Here is a 26,603-nt window from a genome sequence, read left to right on the forward strand (position 1 = left end):
CTTGCACTCTACCGGCATGTCAGACAAGACACATCAACAGAATTTTAAAAAGCATTCATCCAACTTAGAAACAATACCCCATTTGCAAAGTACAACTACTTGCAAGGCAAAAACTGAAGTAGGCACCCCCGTATCTTTTTCACATATTAAAATTATATTCTGAGAGGGTACTGTGTGTTTTTTGGGTTTTGTTCTTTTTTAAAAGGGTCAGTAAGCAATTTATTAGATTGAAATAACAAGAACGCTGCCCTTCTCACAGTTCCTGCATGGTGGAAATACCGTGAGAAGACCAGCTCTCTTATTATTCCAGCTCAGTAAATGGATCCCTAAGGGGAAAAAAATTGAGAAATACAAACAGAAATGGTGGGATATCTGAAGAACTGGAATGCACAGTTTTTCTATGTGCTGCCTTTGTTTTCCCTCTTCCCCGTGCCTTGTGCAATGCCTTAACACTTTGTCAAGTTCAGCACAGCACCAATCAGGTGTTTTTGCAAAGGAACTGGACCACAGATGAAATGATTCTGCCATGTGCACCTGTGGGAGCACACACCTTGAAGTGTCCTTCAACAGCACTTCAAAGCTTCTCAAGATTTGCCAAAAATATATTTTATTCCTTTCGCAACATTTTTTTTTCCTTGGGACATGGTTCATTTCCAGCCAAATGTTTCACTCATCTTAGGAAAAGATATCCTAAGGTGCTTTACCTAATACAATACTCATGCTAACTCTATTAGAGGGTCTTGTCCTGGGGTCACACATCTCCATGTTTACCCTACTGCGCTGAGAATTAGTTTCCAAACAAAAGAATAAAAGCAAAATTAGACTTTTCTCACCCTCAGTCTCTACAAGCGCAGAAAAACAGTAAAAACTCATGACTGGAGGCTCATGATCAGCTCTACTCTTTGGTTAAAAACATACTTGGGAGTGGACTCACCTGGAAATTGGTATAAATCCCACTAACCTTGCAGGGGGCGCTTGGCATCAACATCTGATGCTCTGGTTTAGACACTGGGTCCAAACTCAACCCAGGGTGCGTGTGGTTGCCTGCCCACCAAGCCACAGCATGCTTAGGTGGTCATACAGGGCTAGTTAAGGTTCCATGACTGTAATTTAATCAAGGTACTCGTTGAAAAAACTGTTTGAAAAAAAGCTGAAGCAATAAGTGTCTAGGGACATGACAGGATAAATAAACTCTTTTGACAAGCTTTTTATCCTGACAAAGGCCAGCTTCAAGTACAGTGCATAATTTACAGTGACTAGTTCACTCCACTTATTTTTGTCTCTTCTGTTCACAATTTCTGCCCGAGCACCTTGTGATCTTCTGCACTCTGCCTGTTATCATTCTGTAAACCCTTTCAGTAACTGAATTAATTTATTTTACTTTGTTGTGTGAGCCTATTTGATAGGTCTGATTGCAAACAGAATGCAAACGATGCCTTACTGTCTCATGGGTGGAGTAATGTGACTTGTATAACCAAGTGATTACCTGTGCTTATGAACTCAAAGTGCAGATAGATATGCGATATTTACTTTAAATGATTGAATCCAGACCTCATTTTAGCAATGTTGTTAAACATTTGTATAAAACTAAGCGTATGAGAATTTTCCCACTGATCTTCTGTATGGATTATGCAACCTGTTTGACAAAGGTCCTTCTCCCCGTGAATTCTTGACCGTAAGCAACACAAGAACAAAACCAAACTTAAAAACAAATACGCACCAAGTACTTTGCATGCTATTTACTGAGTTCTACCTACTTTTTGTGAAGCCAAGTACTCCATGCCTCTTGCCAGCTGGTAAGTGCAGGATACCAAGTCCTTGAATGTCATCTGTTCCTCTGGCACCCTGTTAATATCAAAGGAATACTCCATCCCAGGGGGGCGGCGTGCTCGCAGGTACTCACGCAGGTTTCCTTTTGAAGCATATTCCACAATCACATAGAGTGGACCTTTGGGTAAACAGAGCCATGGAAAAACCGGAGTAAGGTCAAAAGGTAAAACGATTTTCTGTAAAAAATCTTCCAGTGTTCTATAATAAATGAACTGGATTAAGAAATGTTTAACTGCAAAACCAGTAAGCACAACTTGAATGAAAAGGAAGTCCAGTGTTTGCTAAGTGGCTGGCCAAAGCTACATAGCAGCATAGTGGTAGAGCTACAATTAGCAACCAAAGGCACCTTAATCCTGACCCACTCAGCATCTATTCCCTCCAGACCATGCCATGGAAAGCAGACATTTCCAGACGCAAAATATCACTAGATCTCAAACAAGGTGAAAGTGTTACATTAAATTTTCTAATTTCCAGATTTTTCATGCCTTTCTGCATGACTTTATTTACATTACATAATTACAGTTTAACAAAAACACTGTGGTCTACAGAGAGTAAAATTACTCATTTCAAATTCAAGGGACACAAAAGCAGAACTGACAGTTCAGAATGACAGATGTGGGTAAAGCCACTGGAAAATGCCATTTTTCCCTACAGCAAGGGATTAGAGTTTTCATATGATATAGTACCCTTTCTCATATTAAAGCTGCAAATATAATGAGACACAGAAGTTAAAATATCGCTGCTAAGCTAGGGAAATATCTAAAAATCCCATCATGGCATGACTGTTTCCTTAAAAACTCTTGGAAATGATGATTAATGAGTTTCAGAGACCTGTGTGAAAGTTCTGGCTTACTTTCTTTTCTCTACTCACCATCCTGCGTACAGGCGCCAAGAAGATTGATGATATTTTTATGCTTTCCAATCATCTTCATCATCTCCATCTCTGATACCAGGTCCGACAGATCCTTTTCTGTAGCATCATCTGCACAAGACACAGGTGCAGTTCATATTTCCTATCGTGCCAGCTTCTCTAAGGCTCACCAGCTGCTATAAAGTGTGTGCTTCAAAATGTAGAATATGCGATCTGTTTCCTGCTATACACTGTGCATTATACAAAGTCATGTGTTATGCCCTAATGAAAAATCTCTGCCTCTTTGATGGACTGACTGCCTCTTCAGTCATATGTTAAGAGTCAGTAATACAAGACATAAAAATGCTGTCTTTAACTATCAACCCGTAATAACCGTGCCTTTCCTAAAAGCTAGCTTTATAATTAAATTCAAAGCAAACAGACCCCAAAACCACCTACTCCAGGATCTACGCGAGGACTGCTGCTGAACTGAACTCAGCTAAAAGCAGGGAGACCCACGCGATGCCAATACATCCAAATACTCGCGGCTAAAGATAAACAGGCTGTCAAGAGCCCAGATTTACACCGCAAACCACCGAAGGCTGAGGTCAGCTATGTGCACTCTGACCCCCCTACTCTGACAGAGCTCAGATGCTGCAAAGGAAACTTTTCGTGGCTAAAAGCAGCCTCGGACCCTGCTCGGACAATTTTCTTACCTTTCAGCATCTTCACGGCCACAGTCACCGCTTCTTTCGGCCGGTCTTTGTCAATCCCCACCGCTTCGGCCATGACCACTTGCCCAAAGCAGCCTTCCCCCAGGGGTTTACCCAGCGTCAGCCTGGAGGTGTAAACAGGAGATTAACACACAGCATCTGGGGCAGGGGCGCAGGCAGTGAAATTCCAGAGCTAAATATAAAAACCTTTCAACAACTTGCTGCGGCACGAAGCGCTTATCATATGGAACTAATGAGACGCGCGGCGCGCATCGGCTTTCACGCATGCTGCGGTCTGTTTTCTTAGGGACAGAGCAGGGAGTGTCTAATACAGACAGATCAGTTGCTAAACCCGGCTTTTAAGCTGCCCTTGTGCTTGTAACGGGAGAGGCCGTGCTCAATGGCTGGCTGGAGGGATGCACTGCTTGGAGGGGAAGAGCTTGCAGAGAGCATCGGGCTGCAGCCGAAATTTAGGATGCAGGAACAGGCAGCAGCACCCCAGCCTCTCATGTCCTCGTGGATCGTTTTCTTCTTTGTATGTAGACTGCAAGGAGATGGAAGAATGGTTTCTTTGTGCACGCTGCCATGTGTTTGCTGTCAGGCAGCTGATGGTTCGTATGGCAAAGGGTGGTATCAAAACCGGGTGGATGTTTTAGGTTTTACTAACTCCTGTGGTACAACAGCAGAGAGGAAACAGTCAAGCATACTTCCAGATAGCCTAATTTTAGCTCAAACTTCACATCCTTGCTTTCTGTTTGGGCATGCAAACCACACGCATTTGCTTAACAATGTCCTGTGCTGAAGGGATGACGCAGGGCAGCAAGAGCAGTGCAGCAGGCAGCAGCTGCAGGCAGTTATCACACACCGTTATCACCCCGCTCCTCTCCCCAAAACTGAGGAGGAGGTCAGGGGCCGCCTTCTTGGGAGAAAGAGGAGGGAGGACGATGGTGAGCGGGGAAACGAGGCCGGGGATGGGCGTGCAGGGAGGGGTTTGTCCCTGGGGGATGCTGCCGTGAAGGCACTTGGCAGGGCTCGGCGTCCCCTACACGCTGCCGTCTCCGCATCCACCCCGTCCACAGCAAGATCGCTCTTCTTACATCTTCACGCATTTCCCCAGCACTTTGATCCTTTAAGGGGCGAGACGGGAGCCTTTATCCGCCCACAGCTGGCTCTGGTACAGTCTGTTTCTTGGCTGCAGGCTCGCTGCTGCCACGGATGTCATGGCTGAGGGTAGCAGAAGACGCCTCCTCCCTGCAGCACCCGGGCTCTGCTCAGAGCGGGAAGCAGACTGGGGGAAAGTGGAGCCCCGTTATCATCCTGTGTTGATGTAAAGACCCTTTTAAGAGGAGCACTCACTATCTGGGCCAGCTGCCTATGCCACTGCACTTTGTGGAGCACATCTCCGGTTGCAAAACTCAGCTCTAACAGACAGACTTCAATCCCAACTCCAGGAGGATAAAAAGATAAAATACAGCAAAAACTTCGGAGCCTCTAGGCAAGATCTATTTTTTGTTCCAGCACAATGCTCACAGATTCTGTCTCCTTTTGCCACAAAGAACATTGTTTAACTCCAGAAGCAGGGCTGAAGCAGATGTCACGGAGAATGCTGAGTGAACTTGATCCAGTTAACGTTATCCACTGCTGGGGCCAGACTCGGACAAGCACTTTCGTATCCAAGTTCTTATGGTCGTGGCTTCCCATGGTCAAAAGCAGGATTCACAGATACAATGCAGGTAGGGGCTGGTTGCCAAAAGCACGGACTTCTGTCCTGGCCCATGAATCCCAGGGGGTTGTCATACCACCAGCAGAAGGCTGTTAGACCGAGGCTAAGTGGTTTGCAAACCCTCCTTGCTTATCTGCTCAGGGAAGAGAGAGGAGCGAAGGGCGATGCCTCCCCAGGGCAGCCCACGGACACTTTGTCAAGCACGGTCTCAGCCGTGGTGAGAACTCCTCAATCTGTTTTGGATTGGTTTCTAAAGCAAACGCTGGTTTAAAAAGGTGCAAAGACTGAAGGGCAGCATATGCTATGCTGAGGTCATCCTGCACTTTATCCAGAACTGAAATTGAATTTAGGATCTTGGCAGAGAACAAACATTTGCATTGGAAACTGGTTAATTTATGTGCTATTGCCCTGCTAGGACTAAAGTAACAAACCCCTCATTGTGTGCCTCTTGCCCCCCAACCTAATAAACTGCCTCTAAATAGCCTCCTTTCATTGGAAATCTGCTCCACCTACATTTGTGCTGAATGTCGGTTTTTAATGTTTAGCACTCTAAAATTTTCCGCATTTAGTGTATCCCCCAAGGGTATGGGCTGACAGAAGTATGTATACAGGCCCCCACTGTTGACTAGAATCCTGCAGGTGGCAATTACTGCTTTTTGCACTAATTTTCAGCTACATAATTAAAATAATTTCCAGAACAGTTGTCAGGAGGTTCAAAATTACGGCTCTGCTATCCAAAAGTTACAGTGCTGAGCTTTCAAAGAAAACTGTTCATGATAAAAGGTGTTAGTTTCTCAAATCCACCTAAAGACTTCTTAAAATTAGTATCAGATTTCATATATAATCCTGGCTCTACCTGTATTACTATTATCTATTTTACATGCCAACTTTATATTAAGCAATATGATCATAGCTCTGATTATTCGGCAGCTCATTTTGTATGTTATTCAACAGACTTCAAAGAATTATTTAGCCCTGTTAATTTAAATGTATCAAAATTCAGTACATTCTGCTTGAAACCTAGTCCTTTTAAACCACAGAAATTGTACACACAAGTACATAATATGCAAAATGCCCTGCTAAATTAAAAATGATCACCGCTAATATAGGTTAATACTAAAGCACCAGAAAAACCTTTCCATAAGATCTAAGTGAAAGAAAAGGTTTTCTAATTCCATATTCCAGACTTTCTCTATCTCCTACTTGACATTCTATTACATATTTTATAAACATTGACCAATAATGTACCAAACTAAAAAACATGGTTTAATGTACAGAGATAATGCTTGGGCAAATCTGCCCTTTAACTATGGTTGTACACTGGTATCTCTCCCAGTCTAGATCATATATATTTTAAAATAAAGTTTCAGATTCACTCCTAACTGAGGAGTTAAGATTTCAGCAGAGTATCTGAAACCCTTTAAGAAATCAGAAAATAAATCAGAGCAACAGGCAGAGAAAATTCATCTTCCATTTAAAAAAATAATAATTCAGATAATTGAATTGGATCTTGATCTTCAGAGAAGGTTCAGGTAATTGAGATTTTCTTTCAGCTAAAGAAACCCTGAGAGACTTTGGAAAGAAGCCCCCTCTCATACTGAGTCAAGTTGTATAGATGCACGTAGGTAGTGCTAAGGGAAATGGGCAACATACTTATCTCTCGGAAACTCCCATTTCGGGTCTTCTGGCAATTCGTATTCCGAGACTCCTGCCAGCATTGGGGCATCAGCAGTAGAGGAGAGGCGAGTAGTTATCCTCACCAGAGGCGTGTTGGAGTTCATGGAGGAGCTCGAGTCGGCCGACACCTGTTGTTGCAATGCAAGATACAAAAAACAAAAAGAGGAAGAGATGTAATCTTGGACCAAAAGCTGAAAAACAGCAGTACATGAAAACCAAGCCAGCTAGGAACAGTGGTATGAGGGACTGAACCTCCAGTCTTGTTTGGAGTGAACTCTTCTCCTACATTTACACTGCCCCGTAAGCACAAAACTGACTGCAATCGCTGCCCTGTCAGTCTGTCCCATGAGCTGTAAACCACTGAACAAAATTCTAAAATACATTCAACTCAGAAGGGAATTTAAATGTATGTTTCTTATAATTTATCAAATTATTTTTTTATTTTTAATCAAGTGAGTATTTACATCACCACCCTCAGATACGTAGTGGGCAGCTTCTACTGTGAGCAGATAAGCTCTCTCCTACTCATTTCTAGCTTTCCGCATCATCATTTCTTTTTTCCAAATCAGTACAAAATTTAATAGCAACACCTAGAAATACTAAAGTGAAATTTTCATTTATTAATTTAAAAATGGCGTTTTTACAAAGACTCCCCTGATTTTTTCCACCAGTGCCAGTGACCAAGGTCACAGGCGTGTTACCATGTAGAAAATGGAGGATATCCCTTCACATGTTTTCTAAATGTTTAATATTGAAAGTATCAAAAAAAGCTATCACAACAGTTGGGGTACCTCAGTTTTCAATGAACTACATTCTTAAGTAAATATTCTGTAAGTGAGGCAGAAAAGAGTTCATAAAAAAAACTTTCACGTCCAACACTTCAAAATGTAATTCACTTTGGAGAATTACTTGTCATCGTCCTTAACAAAAACACATTTTCCTGAGAGCATCAAAGGTAATTAATGATAGCTGCTTTGAAAGCAGAGGCACGAGCTATTCCATCCACGTTACAAAAATTCTGTTGGTGAAAATGGTTCATTTTCCATAAGGTTCTTCTCTTAAACCTGCAAACAGCCCACTGTCTGCAAAAATGCATACAAAAAATGCTTGTATTGCCACCATGTCCCCTCTTGTAAGAGTTAATCCTCCTTTCTTCAGGTCAAGAGAATCTGTGCCAAGCCTGTAGCTGGTGGCCACGATGGGATGAAGGTCACGTTGCAATGCAGTTGGTGGGACCCATCCTCACGTCAGGTGGCAGAAGATGCTTCTTGTCCAGCATTGTCAGGACCTTGCCTCCAAGCTGGAAGCCTAGAGCATCGGTATAACCACCCCTCTTGACCTTTCTCCTTGTCATCTGGAGTCAACTTTCACACCAAGTTTGCTTATGTAAAGTGTCACCAGGTCACAGTTTAGTTTCAGAGGTCGTAGAGCTAGGTAATAAAAGCTGTTATAGGCAAACAGATCCTAATAGCATTAAAGTGCAAGTCAGCGATATACAGTGATACGAACACAAAATCCTCTTGTCTCTGTGACACCTGGTAATTTAAGGGAGCAGGATGTTGCACTCACATCCAACTAACAATTACAAACCACCGAGTTACTCGAGCTTCTCAGCATGGGGCTGAAAGGCTGTTGCAACCACATCGTGCTCTTACACAATGCATTTTGACAGGACGAGGTTATGGCTCTCAGACTTCTCATCATGATTTTGACAAACGTTTGGCTTAGAGGTCTTTTTCCAGGTAGACAACTCCAAGCCCATCCCAGCAAACAGGTTTGGGTTCTCGGCACATTTTCCCTGGGCCACAGATTAAGACTGGAAAGGGGTTTCAGAAAGCACAACATGTTAAGGACTGCTTTCAGAAGATTAACATTGGTAACTAGTTTTGCAGCTGACTGACAGACTTTCCTTGACACCAGAAACTCCACCTTCTACATGCATGGAGATGTATGTCTAGGAAGGAGCAAGTACAACCACACAAATAAAGCATCCATTCAAACACGAGAGCTGGACCGCCTTCCCCCTCGCCCATCCCACTGTCGTTAGCATTAGTGTTTGCTTTCTGCAAATATAAGTACCTGGCACATTCCTCTAGCATAATAAATACAGTGACCACTTGGGATACATACAGAAAACAGCTATTAATGTAGACTGTGTAGCCATAAATAAACCAGTAAATGAATACTGAACAGAGCCCTTAGAGAGGGGCGCTGCTGTGCCCAGCCCATGCAGAAACACACCTGCAGAAGCTGAGTTGCTTGCTCAGAGCTGCACGGCAAGTCAGCAGGAGAACCAGGCCCATAGTTACATTTTTACTTCTTTTTTTTCCCCTCATTTTCATGATTTCAGCTTTAACATGATGCTGAATGAAATGAACCACCCATAAATATACAAACAGCTTTGCAACTCCTCTCTCCCTGAAGTCTCCCCCTGAAGTCCAGTTCTCCTATTTCCAAGATTTTTATTCAATATTTATTATTTATTTATTTATTATTTATTATTTATTATTTTAAACTTCATGTTTACGTTCTTGCCTTCCTTTGTCATCATAGACGATGTTTTTGTGGGACAATATGAAGGCATGGAATTGAAACTGTAAAATTGAGATGATACCCCTTGGGCACCAGAAACAGACCAAAATGTCCCGGGGTCTTTTTCTTCAGGGATATAATATTTTTATTAGACATTGTCCAGATCTCTGCAAAAGCTCCATCTTTCCACTAGCTCTTACACTCACAATTCAGAACCTTAGAGTAGTAAAAACTGGTAAATGTAAACATGCAATAAACCGAAATACTCCAGTGATGCATTTCAAACACAGAAGTTAAATAATAATAATGCTATAGAAAAATAAATGAAAGACTTTGCCAATTTCCCTTTCAACGCAATTGAACATGTTTACTTCACATAATAAATGGACAGTTGGCTGGAGAGGCTGCAGCTAACCGAAGTACATTAGCTTGGAGAGGAACGATGAGAAATCCAGAGGAACTACTCAATGTCTGGGAGAATTAAAATGGACTGCACTCCCAGGGAATATTCTTCTGATTGACTAACTGGAGCAGTGCAAGTGGTTACAGGAGCTGAAGGGCTATAAAAGTCTGCTCCAGAAAAGATTAAGCCAACCCAGGCTGGACTTCAGTTGGAGGAGATTTTTCTGTTTTCAAATGGCCTTTTCCCTTTTATGCAATAGTAAAGAATTAACCTTTGAACTCACCCTTTAAGCATCTCTTTTCATTGCTTTAGAGTGCACTATAAAACAATGAGGAAAGCCCTACATATTTGAAGGTCAGTAGATGTGGTCAACTTTAATCTGCAAGTGTACACATAAGTAATAGCGCGTAGAAAGCCTTTTTCCAGCCTGCAATTTTCCCCTTTCCACCTGCAGCACCACCCTCCGGACCCTTACCACGCAGGTTCAAGAAGCAGTGATGGTCCTGCGAAGAACCCCACATCTCTTTCTTCTTGCTTTCAAGTATGTGAGTGCTTTTTTTATGGTTTCAATGCAACAATTCAAGGCATGTAGGACTCAACCTTCTTAGGCACCCCAGCCCACCAAAACATGCTGCTATGCTGTTATGTTGAGACATGACAAAGGAACAAAGCAGAGCTGGGACAGAGAAGTAAAGGTTCACCTTGATGTGGGCGAATGAGCCATCCTCATGCTCTACTCACTGCATTGGTAACGCCTGTTTTAAGCAATGACACTACACTGAGAAGACATTTTGGGAGCTTAATTAACATAAGGAGGGCAGAAGTCAGCTCAACAGAAGCAGAACACTGAACGGATCGTTGTGCTATATGTCAACCTGAACAGGAGGGTAGCTCTCCAACATAAAAACGTTTCTTGTGCGCTTCCTTTCCACTTCTAGGTCAGAACCAAGAAGTGTATCAGCCTCAGCCAGATCCTCAGCCCCATTCCTCGACTGTGGAAGGAGAAAAGCCCACTGTCTCCAAACTTCATGTACTAAGGCATTGTTACATCCCCATTTTAACAATATATTTGTTCTTCAGCCAACATGCTGTATTTAATCAGCTTTGAGATAATACTTCGCAAGCATTTCTAAGCAGTGGAGCATTTAAAACTTAAATGAATCTTTAAATGCCATGTGGCAAAATCAGCTGCAGAGCAGTGTGTAATTGTCTGTAATTGATTATGAAGGGTGTTTTCCTCCACTGATGATTTATACCATATCCTGAAGCTTAGATCTGTCAGTTCTGGCACTCATGCTGTGAGTTTTTAGCAGCCATGCAGTGATTTCCTATAATTGTCAGTCTTTTTGAAGGCTCTGCTATAAAAGTTAATTTGAAGTCATATGCATATATGTATATAAATATAGCTGGTAAGAAATGCAATTAGCTGTTGATAGAAATGCCCCATCTCAGTGACAGGATCTAGGAAAATATAAGGTAAATTCACTAGATGGAATCTAAGGATTCGTGATAGAAGTACTTGCATTTGAAACGCTTGCACATGCACAATCCTTTCATGAAAAGATTGCCTTTCAAAGCACTTGCATAACAGCAATAACAGCAATATAACAAAGAGTACAACTAGGCAAGTCAACAGTCTTTATATAGAGAAAACCAAGGATAAAGCAAGAAACTAAAGTATGTATTGCAGTAAATTCCTTGAAACACCTCCTACTGCAAGTTATCTATTAATCTTTGTATTTCAGAGGCTATTCCTTGAAATGAATGATACTTTTACAGCTCAACACTACATGCAATACTATGGTTCTTTACTTGTTCCAGATTACTCTTCTTTTTCTCAGGTTCCAGATGCCACCATCATTTTGAATACAGCTACCTGGGTTGGTGAACCTCAGTCTTACTTTAGATCGATCAGTCTTTGCTCATCACAAACATGTTCACTGTGTGTTTATGAACAACCACAGTACGTATGAATTAACATGAATGTATTTAAAATACTAAGCAAAAGAGATCATTCCTCCTTTCTAAGACAAACACACACACGTAGCTGAGTGGTCCAAAGTTCACAAAATCATCCTATCAACGACTACTCTTTACCCTTCAGTTGGAAAAACCTCTCACATAAAGCCCATGGTGCAAACCAGCTCACAATGCTCACTCCTGCAAATCTCTCTTCCCACCACCTTGTGAGCTGGTGCTCCCATGCAGAGCGTGGCTAATCCCAAGGGAGCACTGCAGCTCTCTCTGCTTGCTAGATTTCCCTGAAAGCCGTTTCTGTTTCGAAAACCAAGTACCAGATCCGAGTGAGGCATAGGACTGCAGGGGGAGGGAACTGATAATTCCTGACTTCATCATGACCCTTCCTATGAATGCGGAGAGAACCACATTTTGGCAGGAAAAAATGCCTGCATGTGGGGAATGATACAACCCTGTAGTAGCTCAGACTAAATAGTCAGTGTACGAGAATCCAGGCCTGCAAATCAAACCATATGTTACTCAGCAAGACTCTTATCCCACTTAGACGAGATGGCATCACGGCCATGCAAATGCCTCCTCTTGAACTGGTATTATTTTCATATCCAGATCCTTAGGGAACTTGACCTCAAAGTGGAGAGCTTCCAAAACAATATCACAAATTCCCCAATACATGGCCTCATTTCCCTGGAATCCCAACAAATCACATCCACTGGCCCCGGCTCTCTGCCACGCTCACACCATCTACCTGTCACAAGCACTTCCCCTGCTCACTCACACTTATCCTCCCGACAATTTGGCCACTTCTTCTGCTCTTCCTCTGCACAGCACAGCACGCAGCCAAAGGAGAGCCCTCTGCACCCACGCCTCTAAATATAGGGTCTGTGACAAAGCCCTACAAGGCTGTAAATACAGTTATCTGAAATACAAATAAACTCCAACCAAAAAGCAAGCCTGGTGGTACAACAAACCAATCTGAACTACCCAGGAGAATACACCCACTAAATAAAACGCCGCCTGGATTATTTTTTATTTTAATTATTGATTTGTGACAATGGTTCTGAAACTGAAAACCATCTTTTAAAAGATGCAGAAACTAAACTGCTGCAGCCTTACAGGCTGGCAAGACTGATAACTGAAAATCTACGAAATCTTCATGGTTGATGAGCAAGTTTCCAGGGACTGCTAGTCTCATCCTGCCTTTATAATCCAGAACAATCAGTGAGATGACCGGTGAAATCATAGAAACAGAAATACAGATTTCTTCTTAATATTTATAGTAGCTGTTTTCCCCTGTAAAAATATGACAGCAGTGAGCCCTTGAATGAGAAACTCCTGTAAATGAAAGGATAGTCAGGAGAATTGAGAGTGATGGAATTTTTGCTCCTGGGTTGAAATAGGATTCTCACTTTCAAATGTGTATTGTTTTTCAAACAAATAGTCCCACTTTTAAAAGCAAAATGCCTTTTTTCCTGCTAAGAAGTTTGAGGAAAACAAAGTTAACCGATAAAAACTGACCTGACAAGCATGTTATAAGACAGAGATGTTTCCCTCTGTGAAAACAATAGCTTTGGAGAAGTTCCATATTGCATCATTTAATGATAAACAGCAAAACTGTGGGCAGTGGTTGGCACTGGAGTCACACGCCCTGAAATAACACTTTCCCCTCAAGGAACCATTTTCAACGGACACAACTGAGCTCACACCAAACCCTGGGCATTTTTTAAGCCATCAACTTATCTCCGGGTTATGATGATGCTTTTATTTTCAGGCAGAAGTCTAATACATGCCTTTTATCTAAGTAGCTACTATTTCTCTTTCTCTTTCTACTTAAGTATACAACATTTGAAAAGCCGCCTTTGTCCAGAAATCTACATTGAATTTTAGCCACGGAGATGTGTAAGCTGAGCTGAGGGCTTCTCACTCTTTGCAATATACTCAGAGTACGTCTCCTCTCCAGTGATTTTCAAGCAAATGCGTAAAATCACAGAATAAATTTAAAATATGGCAAAGCAAGTAAAACAAAATAAGATATTTTTTTCTAAAATATATATATACATATATATATATATATTTTTTTTTTTCAGATTGGACAAAGCTCCTGTCCCCCACCTCAAGGCTTTGTGAGACACCACCCCTTAGAGGATGACAGCTGATGCATTACAGGAGGGATTTCTCTGCTGTATTTCTAACCAAGTAGATTCAGAAAACAATAACACCGTTTGAAATCCCAACACTAAGCTCCACCCTAACTCTAAGCACATCCAAACTTTCATATACCCACCTCTACTGAAGAACTAGTTTTAAGGTAGGGTATTACTGTGACAGCGATAACGTGCTGGACAGGCTACAAGAACCACCTGCAGAAATGTCGCCCCACTCATTAACGTTGCAGATGAACCAAACCCTCAGATCCACACTGCCCTGACCAGATCCAAACCCCACAAAAGGTTCCTGTTGTTAATAACGAGGTGAACCAAAGCCTCAGCTGCAGACTGCCCTCAGCCTTGCAGCGCTGGCGGTCTGGGTGTGGGTCTAGCTGTCTATTCTAAAGACTCACTGCAAGACAATCAAAACATATTAAAAGAAGTCTTTAGGAGACGATAGTATGTGGGAATCAGGGCTGTTTTGGCAAGCGATGGCCTGTGACAATGCCAAAGGCCTGTTACTTGTTCAACTGGTTTGTTGTTCGTGGCGCTGCCCCCTCCAGAAATGCTTGCTGCCAGTGACAAGCGATTGCAAAATCTACTTCGTGCAATCCTGTTGTGTGCATCTTACATCTGGCATTCACTTTTGTTTCTCACTCAGCAACATCAGAATCTTAACCAACTGCCTGAGATCTGATTTAGTGTTGCCCCTATTTTTATTTTATTACAGGCTTTCTATTTTGAGGTGGATTCTGGATGCTGAGCTATGAAATTCTCTCCCCTCAGTTCTTAAAATTTTTTCCCGAAAAACACCTCTCCGTATCTGGTACCTAGTTACTACAATAATAGTCACCTTAGAAACATTATAAATACACAATTAAATAGGATTCTGTTCCAAAGTCCATTTAAGTCACTAAAAAATTTTCCATTGACTTCAATAAGCTGTGGGATCAGGCCCCAAAATACTTCAAATAGATTTTTTTTTCCATCTATAGACTGCTAATACAGAATGTATTCCTTTTTTTTTTTTCACATTTCTGCTCTGACATCCCTGATTTCCTCGCCTTGAGACACACACTGCTGCATTGGGACGTGCTTTCTTCCCATGCCAGCCTCCTAGGTGCCAGCCTAAAACCATCCCTAAATGTGGTTTGGTTTAACGCTCATTTATGCCCCTTCCAAACAAAGCTCCCATCAGAAGGATGTGCTGGCTTCGTGCTTTGGTAAAAGTTCTTCAAACTCTTTATCTACTTTCTGTTACCTGTCTGCGCAGAGGGATTCGCTTTGTCAGCTTGTGGACAGCCGGCTGGCTGCTGAAGTCGGGCTTCTTGGTGGTGTTCTTCATGCGGCACAGGATGACCGTCAGCACCATGCAGGCGATCAGGAAGACCCCTATGCAGTAAATTGCTATTTCCAGGTAGTCTGGAGATGTCGGATATTCTTTCTCTTTTTCAGGAGCTGGATCGCAGGTTTTCGGGAGGGAACAATCACACCACAGAGTTAGCACACAGTACAAGTATAGTTCAGCGCAGTGCTTGGAACAACATGACATGGTAAAATATCAGCAGTTCTTGCCGTGACTTCGTGACACTCAGAATACTGTGGATATTTAGGCTATTTTGCAATCTGGGAACAATGCGTCTCTCCAGATCACTGGTTTAACTTCTCATTTTGCCATCGTGTGTGCCTGTGTACCTAAGTAGGCACATATAGACACGTACATGTGTCTGCCTGCTCAGGTAGACAAACACACATCAAAATATTGAATGATCAAGTCTAATTTCAGGGGAAAAGAAGGAACTGAAGTATTCAAACTAGGTTCAGGTTCATTTTGTTGCTCAAGTCAAACTTCAAAAGCACTGTAATTATTTTTAACCACATAAAGGCACGTTTAAAGATGTAATACTGAATTTGCCAGCCTGAAAGAATGTCTCAACTCGCAAACAGAAGTTGGGGCTTGAGTCTGCATTGCTTGTTTATCCAAAATTCTCTCTGGGAGCTTATAACACAGAAGGAAGGTGGGATGGTCCCTCGCCATGTTTCTAAAATTTCGCTGAATTGCTAACAGCATGTCGTAGTGAGTGCTCCTTTGTCAGCCATGCTACAGCTGGGTATTTTAAGGAACTTCAACAGCAGTTGCTAGTCTATGAGATTAGGTTTTAGTGGGAGTGGTTCTACCTAGCTGTTACTGTGACTGAAACCATTTTGAAATCGTCTTTGAGACAGTTATATGTGCAAACACAGTCCCCTAATCCCTTATCTGGGATTTACCCCCCAGATAAACAGCATTCCACAGCAATCAGCAGTCACTCCACAAGCAATGCACGTTCAAGCTGAAATTTTCTTGTGCTTTGTTTGAGGCTTATAAAATATTCCATTCAAGAAAGTCGGTTAAAGTATGCTGTTCAAGCACTTGCAAAATGCAAACACTGCTAGCAAAGCAAGCTTTACACTGGTACTGCCTGCCTGCTTGGTGACAGACCACGCAGGCTTGGTGTTCACGTATGAGTGAAATGTAGCAATGTTGCCTCATTCAGCATATTTTAAAAAGGGGTAAGAAATTATCTGCAGAAAGTTTCACTCATGTACAATGAATCTCAGCAATATGCACATGCAGGTTTTGTACTTCTTACTCAGGATTAACAATTAATAAATGGTAAGCACAAGATGACCCAGCAAACCTCAGGTGGTTCACATTTTTTCAAAGGAACTCTTAAGGCAGCTGCCAACAGTTATAAACAAGAACATTTGACTAGTGTCAAAACCAACTATGGTTACATCTTCTAACAGCTGATAACAATTTTCAGGCAATAAAGCACATTGATGTTTGTTTCTTTTAAGGACAGAAACATCATCAACCCCAGAACAGCAAGACATGCTTTGCAGTAAAAGCAAATGACTACTTGTTTTCTTAGTGCATGCAATGTTTAAAGATGCATGGAGCTGATTCCCAAGATATGGAAGGCACTGCTTCTGTACATAATCCATCGACATTAAAATTAGAATTTTCATTTAAAATTTGGATGATAGGTAAAAGTGAATTTCAGCATATTGAATAGCTTAGGTACTTTGACAAATTAGTACACGATTATGGCCAAATCAGTCCCAAAGCTTCTTAAGAAACTCTGAATTTCCTCCTCTTGAAGTTTACAATGATTGATGTGGTGATTTTCAGTTATCACACTTAAGTGAGAAGGAAGCGCAGCTTCCTATTGTTTTTGATGAACATTTAACAGATGTAAAAAATAATTAAGTGCAATAGCATTTTACTTTTTTAATGTTTTTGGAGTTGCAAATTACAATGTCACAAGACAATCTATTGGCTTGAGACAAGTGTCTTTAAATAAATATTCATATAAAATCATTGTAAAAATGTTGAGGAAACCTGAAGTCATTTTCTGAGACAGAAGCTGTGCTAATTCTGCAGCAATCAACAAGGGAAAAAAAGAGGAAAAACCACTGAAAGAGAGCAGTGTATACCTGGCAGAACTGTCAACCATGCAGTGTGAAAGGATATCCCAATAGAATTACCCGCCAAGCATGTATACTCCCCAGCATCCTCAAAAGTTACATTCCGTATATAGAGAACCTCAATTTCTTTGTCCGTGGTGTTAACACCGGCAGCCTAGAAAAAAAAAGAGGGAAGCAAGAGAAAAAGCTAGACATTGAGAGAATTCTTGTGGACAGGGAGATGAAGCCACAGGGCTTTGCACTTTGGAAAGGCAGAGGTGGAGAGATGCAAAGCTCCTTCCCCATCCACAGTCCCTCATCCAAAAGGCGTTTACCAACAGGTCCCAGCTCACCTCAGAAAGTCATCAACACCCTTCACCAGACCTAGACTCACCACCTAGACATGCATGCAATCAAATGACATGGAAAAATTAACCCACAAAGGTTTTTTTTATTCTTTTTCAATAAAAGAGTTGAAAGAAAAACAGAGAGAAAACACAGTAGGACAGAACGTGGTATCCTTCACATGTAGTTGCCTGTTTCAGAGGAATAAAAATATATTCTGAAAGGATGAAAGAAGGTAAATTCTGCTCCAAAGGCCACCACTTAACACATGTCTCCAGCAATCTGTGGATTGCATCATCCACTGCACTAAAATGCTGTACATTTTGCAGTGTTGCCAGATCTCAGAGTTCAATCTGAAATCCAGTAATATTTGATGGTTTGCTTAGGACCACAGTGGACAGAGTCACGTAGGAAGGTATCTATGCTCGTGTTCAGAGAGGATCAGTTGTGGCTCTCAGATGTAGAGAGAAACTGGATCCCAATGGTGCAAGAACCAGGGAGGATAAATATATATTTTTCTAAATCTTAGAGAAAGAGAGAGAGAGACAGGAAAAAAACAGACTTTCTTTCTGCTCTTATTCTGGACTTGCTAGATCTCTGTCGTGACAGGTCATTACATGGCTAACCAGTGAGTGTATCAGTGTTTATCCAAACTTTTACAAATAGATTGAATCGAAAATCCAGAGGCTTTTAGACCTGGGACTTCCCAGCTGTCCCAGGATATGCACAGCAGGGCATCAGTGCCAATGACTCTCTTATGGAGACTTAGGGAAATTATTTTTGAAAGAGATGCTGTTGGGTTTTGTCTCTGTTCCATTGCAAAATATCACTTTGAAGTATGTGATGAGAGAATGAGCAAATTTTTAGTAAATCACTTTCACGTAAATTTAGTTGTGAGTCGTAGACACATCATTGCCAATCTGTATTGTTCGCGAAGGATTATAACCCAGGCAATAATGGGCAAATACAACTGGGAAACACTCCCAGCCCTGCAGCACTGCAGGTGATGTAGGAGGCCATAAGTGACTCAACTGAACTGGCCTATGCTTCAGTGGCTACTTACGTGAATGTTTCATATATATATATATATATGTATATATATATATATATATACACACACACACACATACACACGTATGTGTGTAAAATAGGTAAATACACCAATTAGACTGTAATTATATTTCCAACAAGTACCCTGTATGTGAATTGCAGAAGTATGCAGAATTAAGAACAAAACTGAACATAAATGTGTACACACAGAGAAAGCAGACACAAGACAGAATGAAAATCAGCATCAGAAACCACAGCTTGTGGTGCACACAGAATATTGTGGGAATTTTTCCATGGCTGCTGGTTTAATACCAGTTGCATCACCAAAGGAGGATTACAAATATACCACAAGGCCAAGGAGTTATCCTACAAGCTGCCTGCAGTTTCCCAAATCACCATTTTTTCCAGCTTCTACATCCAGCTTTCTTTAAAAAACATTGTTACCTTGTATACTCGGCAGAACAGAGAGCCAGGCAGACTGGTTGGCCTCCCCTATATAATTGGAGACCTTACAAATATATTCTCCAGCGTCCGCCTCTGTCACATTGTACAGTGTCAGCACTTCAGCATTGGAACTATTTATCCCCGAATGCTAGAATAGACCAATAACACAGGAGAACAATGTAACTGCTGCCCAAAAAGGACACAAATCTGTCTACGGTCCCACCACCAACACATCATATGAACACGCCTTCCACTTCACGCAAGCATCAGGGTCAAAACGTTGAGGGTTTGGGTTTTGCTTGTTTTCTGCTTATTTTTTTTTGTTTGTTTGTTTTGTTTTTAAATCCAAAGCCACACCAACCAGCTCAGAAAACTCCACAGTGCAGAACAACCCGATGCCACTGATATGCCACACATCACACTGGGGAAAAACAGACATCTTTGAAGGCTCAGCATGCGGAAAACCCAACCCTCCAACAAACGTTTGGCAGCAGGTGTCACGTAACTACACAGTCTTTGAAATAAATAGGCTGAGGGAACATGAAAGGAATGGAGCACATACTCCCAGTATGTTATGGATGCACTCTAACAATATATAAACGTCAATAAAGATCCTTAAGAGGGTTTTTGTTATTATTTTTTCTCAACAAGTCATTCCTGGAATGTTTAGATACAGGACTTCAAGGAAGTTTAAAAAAAATGTGTCTATAAGCTGCATAATTAGCATTTAGACTACCAAACGTTTATCTAACTTATTTTGTTTCTGATAAACACTTCCACTTTCAAAAGAGGTTCAGATCTCAGAATTCTTGGATTCACATCAACTAAATACAATACTTTATAGAAGTTGTCACCACCGCTAGCATCTGCAATGCCTCACCTTTAAAACCTGGAGATACGGCAGTCCATCTGGTCCGTATTTACTGCCATTCTTCTCTACATGCTTTATCCACTGGATATGAGGTTGAGCATCACTGTAGACTTTGCAGACAAACTCGACGTCACCTCCGACTACCGCAGAGGCGTTTGCAGGAAGGCCAGCTTGGAGGATAGGCCTGTGCGGTGATCGCTCTGCTCGGATGGGGAGGGCGAGTGAGAGGGAGCAAGGGAGAGAAAGAGAGAGAAATAAAGATGCATAAATAAGCAGAGCTGCCAAGAAAACTGTAAGTGAACTCGAGCCAAAAAGCCCTGTAAGCCTGTTGGCTGACTCCTCCGAAATAACACTGCAGCCAAAACGTATAACAAAAACTGCAGTTCAAAGGAGATGACTTGAGCACTACACTTGTAATATAAAGAATAGCTATTTGGGGGGAGGGGAAAAACCTTGCCTAAAAGGTTTACGCATTTTTCATAGTCCAATCAAGCAAGAAATAAGTAAAATGCCTTCTTTTCTTTTTCAAGAGTTACTGTAATAAGTACCTCAGAGTTTTGAAACATACTAACTGGACTAAACCTCCACAAGTTAGGAAGGAGGATTAATATATATATATTTTAAAATGAATCAACAAGGTATTGAAATAAAAAGGAATTTCTCAAAACTAGCAGAAGCCTCAGCACTGGAAGGCACCATGGAGGACACATACCAGATAGCTCAGCTTCTCAAAGCACTGATCCATAAAACAATGACGGTAAAGCATGAGCAAAGCATGGATGGGAGGGAGCCTTGCCCTCAGCTATGATGATGAGGCAGCTTTCCACCACCCTCACCAAGCCTGAAAGCTGCTCAGATCTCCTGGGTGGTAAGCAGGGCACCAGCCCAGCTCCCAGTTCTGCAGGGCCACCAGCAGCCTTTTTTCTGGACAAGGCAAGTGGGCAAAGCAGAAGGACTTTTCATTTGACCATCACATAAGGAAAAGCCCTCCAAATGACAGCACTAATTACCAAATCTTTTTATTATCCACTGAGCAGTATGGACAACACCACTGCCCCCCCAAAAAACCTTCAGAAAGATGTGGCTTTCCATCATCTAAGTGGGAACTCCCTCTTCATGAAAACTGAACTCTGCCTTTTCCTTTTACAAGAATAAAAAGTTAATAATGACCTATGTACACATTCAACCTATGATCTAAAGTGAAGAGCCCATTGCCCGTCACTGCCTGAGCTTCTCTCCTGCTCCAGGAATTCTTTCGAAGATCAGGAAAAAAAGAGAGTGAATCTAAATATTTATTTTTAGAGGCTGTACACTGGAAAAGCTTTGACGTTAAGAGCCAAATCAACTGAATTTCAAATCAAGCACTCCTTAAACATACTAGTTTCCAATAAACTGTTTCACAAGCAAACATTGCGAGTGTAATAGCAAATAATGATGCCCTTGGAACAATGGGATCTTTCATACAGTCCAATATATTTGGCATGCGGCAAACATCTACTGGGAATTTATTCACCGAGGCTACGCTGGCAGCATACTACAAAGCAGCAGTCTTATTTTACTTGTGGCAAAAGTGCATTTGTATTGCATTTATTAAATTATTCCATGGCTATGCATGTCATTTTCAAAAGATCTAGGAATGGTTTAACCTTTTTTTTTTAATTTGTAAATTACAGTAGAACATATAAATTACTATTTTACAGTTCTGGAGAAAACTTTTTAAAGTTTCTCACCTTATGCTAAATAAGCTCTAATTTCACCTCCCTCGCTCCTTCATTTGGGTACAAAAACAGCAAGCAAAATCTCTCTTTAATAGAAACCTTACACCATCTTCCAAAACTTATTACAGCTGCCTTCAGTATAAAATGAAACCTTAGAGAATGTTATTTAAAATGTTTTTTAGAAGTCAGTAGGCCTCATGTTTCATTTCTCCACATCAGGGTTTGATTTCCTTTGTGACCTTACTTGCTGCCCTTAAACAAACCAGAGAATGAGGCCCGAAACATCTTGGAAAAGTTCCTACTATGCCAGCATCAACACACGAAATGTGTTTAGTTTATCCCGATAGCCATCAATGATTTAATCTTTTATTGATGACTGTCAAACGTTTCCTCTACCAAAAAAAGAAAAGGTCAAGCAAAGAAGTAGAAGGAAAGTTCTTGCATTCTTGTCCCAGATTCCTTAAAGTCTAAAGAGAGTGGGTGCATATACAGGTAAAACACTTGTGAAATTTCTTCTGAGGGTAAGATTATTTTTTTTTTTTAAGTTAAAAAATGAGCTTTAGTTACCCTCCAACATGTAGAGCATTGATTATTGATTGCTCAACTCCCCCAGTTCAGCAGAAGGGAGTATTCCTGCATGCACACAAGCAAGCACAAAAGACCATAACATCATGATGCAAACTCAGTGGGGTTTCATGACAAACCTGAAGTCCAAGGACCACAGGAAAGGCCATCAGCATCAGGGAAAATAATAAAATATGGACAAACTTCCACTAATTACAAATGACCAATGATAATCCTGTACAGAACCATTTCATGGCAAGTCATTTCAGAATGTTATCCTGTCTTCGCTATTTCTCAGCAAACCATACACATTTAAGGACTCTGTTTAAGTACAGGTACTGTCACAAACCATATCCATAAATCTCACATCACTATTTCACATTTAAAATACAACCCTTACATTTGTAAGCAGCTATCACCACTCAAACAACTGGCTACACTAATATTGGATGGAAGCAGCGTGGGTTTTTTTATTACATACTAACCAAAGAGTTAAAGTTGCCTAAAAATATCTTAAAAGCCGGTAACACTGATTTTATCACTTGCCTTAAATAATACAATGATCATAATTAGGATCATCATGAAACTACAGTGACTACATACGTCTCTAGTCATTTCACTCAAATAATTTTTTGATATGAAACGATTTGACAACCAAGCTTGCAACTCTATCACTCTATTGATCTCAATATTCCCCTTCATTCATTGCTACTGAATTGAATCTGAACCTCAAGAAATAAATCTTTGCTATCTGACTCAAAATTTACCATTCTACTTTCACTGCTAACACAACACATTTCAAAAATAAGTCAACAGCATAAGCTATAAAATGGAAAATTGCCCCATGGATTAGCTGTTTTCAAGCATAATGAACACTACATCACAAAGACCATAAAAAGTAGTAGATAATAATTTTACTACCATAAATATTAGTTACTTAGTGAACTACAAACAGATTACAAGATTTTTCATAGATATGCTCTGCTTGCTTAACCAGTCTTTTCTGGTTCAACTGAAATGTTATGGATGTTTAAAAGTGAAGTATATTTTCTGTATATTGACCTGAAAGTGAACCGAACTAATAATTATGTATACATCTCAACACATTATATTTCATTTTTGTTAGCATTCTTCCCAAAGAGTAACTTTATGAGACTTTTAGACAGAAAGCATGCTCGATTCTGGATCCCACTTTACCAAGCAGACACCAGTTTGCTTTCTCCAGTTTGCAGTTTGACTAAAAATAGGACAGCTCCATTTGAGGAGTCAATTATCTACAAAAGGCAGAGTGGAACTGATTGTTCATGGGAGGAATATCATATTCAAGGCTACAAATATCTAACTAAATTTTACACCACCATAAAAGTATCCAGGACTTGAGCATTTCTGCTCAGAATTGCTTTGCTAATTCTGCTTGCTTATCTATAGGCAAACAGACTTGCTATCGGAAAAGATGACTGACAAAGAGAACTGCTCAATGACTCAGAAGAAACTGCTGTTTAGGCTGTAAATGGCAAAACTTCAGAATACCTTCCTCCAAGAAAGGAAGCTACAAAGAATCCAAGAAAGCTGGAAAATACCACGTTTCTTAGAAACGCTCACAATGGAGGGAACTGCACAGGAATCTCCAAGCCCTGTAGGACACGTGGAGATGGCTGGGAGCGCATCCTGCCACCAATGGTGGAAGAAGAGGATGGAAGAGCCACCCTTGATGTGACTCCTGAAGCCCACACACTTCCCAAGGAGGTCCTGAAAATGTTTAAAGCTCCATCTCTAAAGCCCCAAGACAGGTGTTTCCTACAGAAGCTCCTCATCTTTGATGGTTGGTTTCATCTTCCCCAATTGTTTTGCTGACCAACTGCAGCCAACACAGAGCGAAATCAAGGAGGTGAGAGACAGGAATGGCACGATGCAGACGCATGAGATGAAGATGCCAGGGGAGGGAAGACAGTGAAAGAGCCAAAAGAATTTCACAGCCAACAGCAAACGGAAGGCCAGATCCCACCACCCCAGTCCTAGGGCAGACGGGTACAGGGATGGAAACACAGAGGGAAGAGAGGCTGCCTGTCGAGCGTGCCAGCTGAAGGAAGATGTAGGACAGGACTTGTGGCTGCCAGAGGCTGAAGGGGAGCGTATTGTGACTGAAAAATTGCCACTGCCGCTACTGGAGTGCGCTGGCAGGGAGAGGAGACAATAACCCCGGAAGGGGTGAACTCCGGGTCCTATCCAGAGGCCAAGTCTCCTTAGCAACCTGGCTGTGCCAAGGGCTGAGAAGAGCTCTGGTAATTGTCTATCCAAGCCTCCCTGTCACCCCAGGACAGACAGTTCAGGACCTTTCATGGGAGCTAAAAGCCAGAACCAAAGCCCATTGAAGTCAGGGGAATAACTCACATGGAATTCAATGGGCTTTGGATAAGGCAATTGATTCATTTCAAAAAAATGAAAACTACTCTTATTTTCTCCTTTTGAATGTGCCTGTTTCCTCTCCTTGCAAATGTGTGATTCAAGTGCAAGCTAAGGAAATAAAAGCTGAATAGCAATAGCAAATGCAAGAGTTCTGGGGACAATGGAGAGACCCTCCATTAAAATGGGAAAATAAAAGAAAAAGTAATCCGATTCTTTTCCACAATTTTTCATTGGACAGACACATTCTCCAGAGCCTTTAATATCAATTTTGAAATGTTACTGAAAGCTAAGGAGTCATGACAGCTGACATTGTCAGAGCTCCCTCCAAGGATGCCTCCAAGTGTGGCATCACCGACCACTGTGGCATCAGTAACCACTGTGGATCAAGAGCCTTTGGTAGAGGTTCTGCATATCCAGCCATCATGCAACATCTATTGCTTTAGAAAATGTCAATTATCCTTTAAATGATGGGTGTCAAAAATCATCCTATAGTCTTTTATGCTAGACTGCAATCACATGCACTTGCCATGGCTTTGGCTTCCCAAACTCACAGGACTGACTCTTCAGCCTTTTCATCGCAGGCTTTTCTACCATACATTTGGACTGAAATATTTCTCCCATGTATCATCCTCACCCTGTAGGCAGATGTCTCCCAGTGCTCCCACTGTACCTAACATGGGAGGCACCAGAAGGCAGCCTTCAGCCACAGTTTGAGGGAACAATTCTCTCTACCTGCACAAGTCACTCGTCCCTATGCTCATTCAATTTTTGGCATCCCTGGTGAGACTGTACACATGCAAACTGTTACTGCTGGCTCTGATGATTTTTTTTGGGGGTGTGGATACCTACCATCAGGTGAGGGCATATAATAGTAAAGCCACTGGGCTGAGCACAGTAACACCTGTCTATGATCACTACCAATCTGAGTTAAACAGCAACCATTAAAAAAGATAAATTCTTATGAATCCCTCACCATTCAGTGAGCAAAGACCATTCATGTTTCTGTCCTCTTCTGCCTGACAGATGAGGAACTGGTTTGGAAGGAGAGGCATGAGCGTCACTGTCCTTCAGGAAAGACCCCACCTACACAAGCTGCTAATCCAGCCTCAGTTCACCAACACTTGGAGCCTGGATTAACTATTGCTCTCTGAATTACAGAGCGCCTTTGAGGAGAGTTCCAGGAGCAGCCAAGGCCTGAGGAACTGCAAAACAAGTTTCCCTATAAATCCAGCATTATCCAAGTTCATGTGAAGGACCTGCCTTGAAACGACACTTGCTTTCCATACCTCTAGGTGGAGTGGCATAGGAGGGGTCTAACCAAACAGATGTCGGAGTCCCCACAGGAATTTCCTCCTTCGGGGTAGTTTTCTACACACAGGCCAAGCCAAACCTTCACTTCCCTTCTCCAGCAATAAGCAATTGCTTACGGGGGCCTGTGCTCTATGAAGGGCTGGAAGGAAAACACTGCTACCTCCACTATTTGCTCAGCAGTGCAGAGGAGTAAGGTTGGGCGCTGGCTGCTCTTGCAGAAGATCAGAAACAACCGAGCAGGTGTAGGCAAAATGCCTCTACTAATGAATGTCATACACGGCGTATATGTGAGCCAGGAGCTGAGTAGCTTCTACCAGATGCACGTCAGTTTGGTTTCCCTTCTGCATAATATGAAGCGCGGCGTGTTGTTTATAGCCAATTCAGAAGTGCTGCTGAACTGTCATGTTCCATTTATATGAACATACATACACACCCCTCAAATCACCACCCCGGCGGTAATTTATACACACCAAGGTATCATCCACAGTGTGTCAGGGACAATGCTCTCTTCGCAAGCTCTCTGCAAAACCAGAAGATGCTTTAAGGCTACAAGGAGTAACAGATCACCGTCATTAAACGCTAAGAGATAAAGACC

General features: G+C 41.7%; 1 protein-coding gene across 14 annotated transcripts in view; it reads right to left on the bottom strand.

Moving 5' to 3' along the window:
* Positions 1 to 26,603, bottom strand: part of FGFR2 (fibroblast growth factor receptor 2) — a 95,510-nt gene that overhangs the window by 11,460 nt on the left and 57,447 nt on the right. For 6 of the 14 annotated variants that reach the window (XM_072039854.1, XM_072039852.1, XM_072039861.1 and 3 more), the window contains 7 exons: positions 20,019 to 20,209; positions 19,139 to 19,286; positions 15,104 to 15,307; positions 6,770 to 6,920; positions 3,397 to 3,518; positions 2,702 to 2,812; positions 1,758 to 1,948 (listed from right to left, as the gene is read on the bottom strand). In XM_072039854.1, coding sequence (XP_071895955.1) covers positions 1,758 to 1,948; positions 2,702 to 2,812; positions 3,397 to 3,518; positions 6,770 to 6,920; positions 15,104 to 15,307; positions 19,139 to 19,286; positions 20,019 to 20,209 — 1,118 coding nt within the window. Of the gene's footprint in view, positions 1 to 1,757; positions 1,949 to 2,701; positions 2,813 to 3,396; positions 3,519 to 6,769; positions 6,922 to 15,103; positions 15,308 to 17,329; positions 17,475 to 19,138; positions 19,287 to 20,018; positions 20,210 to 26,603 lie in introns of all 14 variants that reach the window. The other 8 variants (XM_072039862.1, XM_072039860.1, XM_072039855.1 and 5 more) reach the window with 4 other exon arrangements.

This window comes from Anas platyrhynchos, chromosome 6 (assembly GCF_047663525.1).
Source record: "Anas platyrhynchos isolate ZD024472 breed Pekin duck chromosome 6, IASCAAS_PekinDuck_T2T, whole genome shotgun sequence".
NCBI lineage: Eukaryota > Metazoa > Chordata > Aves > Anseriformes > Anatidae > Anas > Anas platyrhynchos.